Source organism: Limulus polyphemus, unplaced genomic scaffold (assembly GCF_000517525.1).
Source record: "Limulus polyphemus unplaced genomic scaffold, Limulus_polyphemus-2.1.2 Scaffold1215, whole genome shotgun sequence".
In the NCBI taxonomy this organism is placed as follows: Eukaryota; Metazoa; Arthropoda; class Merostomata; order Xiphosura; family Limulidae; genus Limulus; species Limulus polyphemus.
Window position 1 is genome coordinate 125,780 of NW_013666825.1, and position 4,001 is coordinate 129,780.

Here is a 4,001-nt window from a genome sequence, read left to right on the forward strand (position 1 = left end):
ATAATGGTAACATCAATAAATAGTCGTGTCCAGTAGTGTATCGGATATAGTGGTTACATTAATGGATAATTGTGTCCACTTGTGTATTGGATATAGTGGTAACATCAATGGATAATTGTGTCTAGTTGTGTATTGGATATAGTGGTAACACTAATGGATAGTTGTGTATTGGATATAGGGGTAACACTAATGGATAGTTGTATATTCGATATAATGGTAACATCAATAAATAGTCGTGTTCAGTAGTGTATCAGATATAGTGGTTACATTAATGGATAGTTGTGTCCAGTAGCGTATTGGATATAGTGGTTACATTAATGGATAGTTGTATCTAGTTTTGTATTGGATATAATGGTAACATTAATGGATAGTTGTGTCTAGTTGTGTATTGGATATAATGGTAACATTAATGGATAATTGTGTCCAGTTATGTATTGGATATAGTGGTTACATTAATGGATAGTTGTGTCCAGTAGCGTATTGGATATAGTGGTTACATTAATGGATAGTTGTTTCTAGTTGTGTATTGGATATAATGGTAACATTAATGGATAGTCGTTTCTAGTTGTGTATTGGATATAGTGGTAACATTAATGGATACTCTTGTCTAGTTTTGTATTGGATATATAGTGGTAACATTAATGTATAGTTATGTCTAGATTTGTATTGGATATAGTGGTAACATTAATGGATAGTTGTGTCTAGTTGTGTATTGGATATAGTGGTAACACTAATGGATAGTTGTGTATTGGATATAGGGGTAACACTAATGGATAGTTGTGTCTAGTTATGTATTGGATATAGTGGTAACACTAATGGATAGTTGTTTCTAGTTGTGTATTGGATATAGTGGGTAATTATGGACAAAGAGAACATGTAGGTTTTTGATTTACGACTAACAAAGTTCTAGACATATTTACCGTTTTTCTTTTCGTGAAAAGTTTCTTTTTCCTCCCCCGAACTCATAAATCTGAATGATGCTTAAACAGTTTAAGTTATGGTAAGTAGATCTGGTGTGAATGAATGACATTTACATGGTTTCAGTCGTGTAAATTAAAACTGCTGTGATTGAACTATGTTTACACGGTTTCAATTGTGTTAAATAAAACTGCTGTGAATGAATTATGTTTACAGGGTTTCAGTTGTGTTAACTAAAACTGTTGTGATTGAATGGTGTTTACACGAGTTCAGTTATGTTTCTCTGTTTACCCATTGAAACATTTCCACTTATTTCACCCAGCAGATCGAACTTATGTAGACTTGTCAAATATTTAATGATTTTTCGTGGTGTTTACAGATGTTAAATGAAAATCTTTCTTTCATATTTTACCTACAAAATTTGCATCAAACTACATTGAGTTTATTTCTTGTTTACTCGTTCAAAGTTTGATAATAAAACAAGTGTTCAATCGTCAACATTCCGCGAACATTGTTGTTTCTTGTTATTGAAGGATTTAAATCTTAATTGCATCTAGCCTGTTCACGTTTAGATAATTAGAACGGTCGTTATTTCTATGGCCTTTTACACCTTATTTTACTCTTTTTAATAGGTACTGAAGGCCAAATATTCTGAATCAGGAAGTGAAAAGTTTGATTTCCAGAGTCACGAAACAGTTAAGCTCGAGAAGCATGAAAAGTGTTCGTTTCAATGTAAGGAGAAAGCTTCAGACTGTTCGAGCCAACAGATTTATAAGGAAGACGAATGCTGTTGCGTTTGTAAAAATCAACATAGATCTGGCAGCTGTCATAAGGACCAAATCTGGGACTCCGAGGTCTGCGAGTGTAAATGTAAGAACTATTCTAAGTGTTCGACAGGGCTCTATTTTAACACGCGGACTTGCAGGTAAGACATCTGCACGAAGAGAATAAATATTTAGTGAAGAAATATTGAAGTTACAAACATTAAATTAACCACAAAGAATTTCTGAAAATACATATGAGTGACACAGAGGCACATAAAAATCGAAGTTTACGTGCAAAGTTGTGGTGGTAAAATAGAACAAAGCTGAGTAATAAATGTAGTGGTAAAACATAATAAAACTGAGTAATAAATGTAGTGGAAAAATAACGGTCATCATAAAAACATCAATTTCTTCATCTTTCATTGTTCTAGTCGTCAAAAAGGGTTTCGGTAGCCTAGACTTTCATTAGAGATCAAATGATAAATTAAAACGTTAATTGTGATAAATTTCAGACTAAGAATGATTCTGATTTCTCCCTTTTAATGATTTTATTGACGTTTTTAACTTAATTTAATTTAGTACCTTAACTGATTACCTGAATTTTCTACAACAGTGGTCATGATAAAGTATATTACCTGAGTAATAAGAGATGACTAAAACATGCTTGGTTTACTACTAGAGGGGTGAGAGATTATTACAAACATGGTTGGTTTACTACCAGAGTGGTGAGAGATTATTACAAACTTGCTTAGTTTACTACCAGAGTGGTGAGAGATTATTACAAACATGCTTAGTTTACTACCAGAGTGGTGAGAGATTATTACAAACATGGTTGGTTTACTACTAGAGTGGTGAATGATTATTACAAACATGGTTGGTTTACTACCAGAGTGGTGAGAGATTCCACTCTAGTAGTAAACCAACCATGTTTGTAATAATCTTTCACCCCTCTAGTAGTAAACCAACCATGTTTGTAATAATCTTTCACCACTCTAGTAGTAAACCAACCATGTTTGTAATAATCTCTCACCACTCTAGTAGTAAACCAAGCATGTTTGTAATAATCTCTCACCCCTCTAGTAGTAAACCAACCATGTGTGTAATAAGTCTCTCACCACTTTGGTAGTAAACCAACCATGTTTGTAATAATCTCTCACCCCTCTAGTAGTAAACCAAGCATGTGTGTAATAATCTCTCACCACTCTGGTAGTAAACCAACCATGTTTGTAATTTGAGAGATTATTACAAACATGGTTGGTTTACTACTAGAGTGGTGAAATATTATTACAAACATGGTTGGTTTACTACTAGAGTGGTGAAAGATTATTACAAACATGGTTGGTTTACTACCAGAGTGGTGAGAGATTATTATAAACATGCTTAGTTTACTACTAGAGGGGTGAGAGATTATTACAAACATGGTTAGTTTACTACCAGAGTGGTGAGAGATTATTACAAACATGGTTGGTTTACTACCAGAGTGGTGAGAGATTATTACAAACATGCTTGGTTTACTAGCAGAGTGGTGAGAGATTATTACAAACTTGCTTAATTTACTACCAGAGTGGTGAGAGATTATAACAAACATGGTTGGTTTACTACCAGAGTGGTGAGAGATTATTACAAATATGGTTGGTTTACTACCAGAGTGGTGAGAGATTATTACAAACATATATATTTTTTTCATGTAAAATGAGGCGCCATCTGGAGAATAAACTAGAAGCTTCACGTTCTGGCTTCATTATTATTACAACTGTATAGTTACATCTTACGTGAATTCACGTCATTTAATACTTTAGAATCCGAATGAAAAATGTGTTTTTCTTTAAAGGACGTCTTATGTCCGTAGAGTGTTATAAACTATTCTTATTGACCTAATAATATTTGCTCATGATGAAGAAATGTTTTAGCAATTTGGAAATATTTCTCTAAAAAAAAAAAATACTAAATATATTCACAATTAGTGGAGTGCGAGCACGTGACGTTTTCATGACAACAATATGTGCAATGAATAAAATTAAGCATCTGAAGTTGTTATATCAACAACATATGTATATATTGAAACTTTTATATGTATATACTTTAAAGTATTGTAACTGTGTAAACCTGTTTTAATGAAGCTTACGATATCTTTTAAGTTTCCTTTGTTTTTCTTTGACGTAGATGTAACACTGTCAGTCTGCTATGAAGTTTTTAACCCTAGCTCGACGTCGCTTTGTAGCCCAGTGAGACTTCTTCATTCGAGAGATAAACTACCTGGTTTTAAAAACTTCTTATGTAGTTAATAAACATACAGTTGAGTCATGTATATGCTAATTT

The 4,001-nt window shown here is 33.0% G+C and overlaps 1 protein-coding gene across 1 annotated transcript in view; it reads left to right on the top strand.

The window, feature by feature from the left end:
* Positions 1–4,001, top strand: part of LOC111086579 — a 9,668-nt gene extending 5,667 nt beyond the window's left edge. Inside the window, exons 3-4 of the mRNA XM_022389954.1 lie at positions 1,551–1,843; positions 3,846–4,001. Coding sequence (XP_022245662.1) covers positions 1,551–1,843; positions 3,846–3,870 — 318 coding nt within the window. The 3' untranslated portion in view covers positions 3,871–4,001. The remainder of the gene's footprint in view (positions 1–1,550; positions 1,844–3,845) is intronic.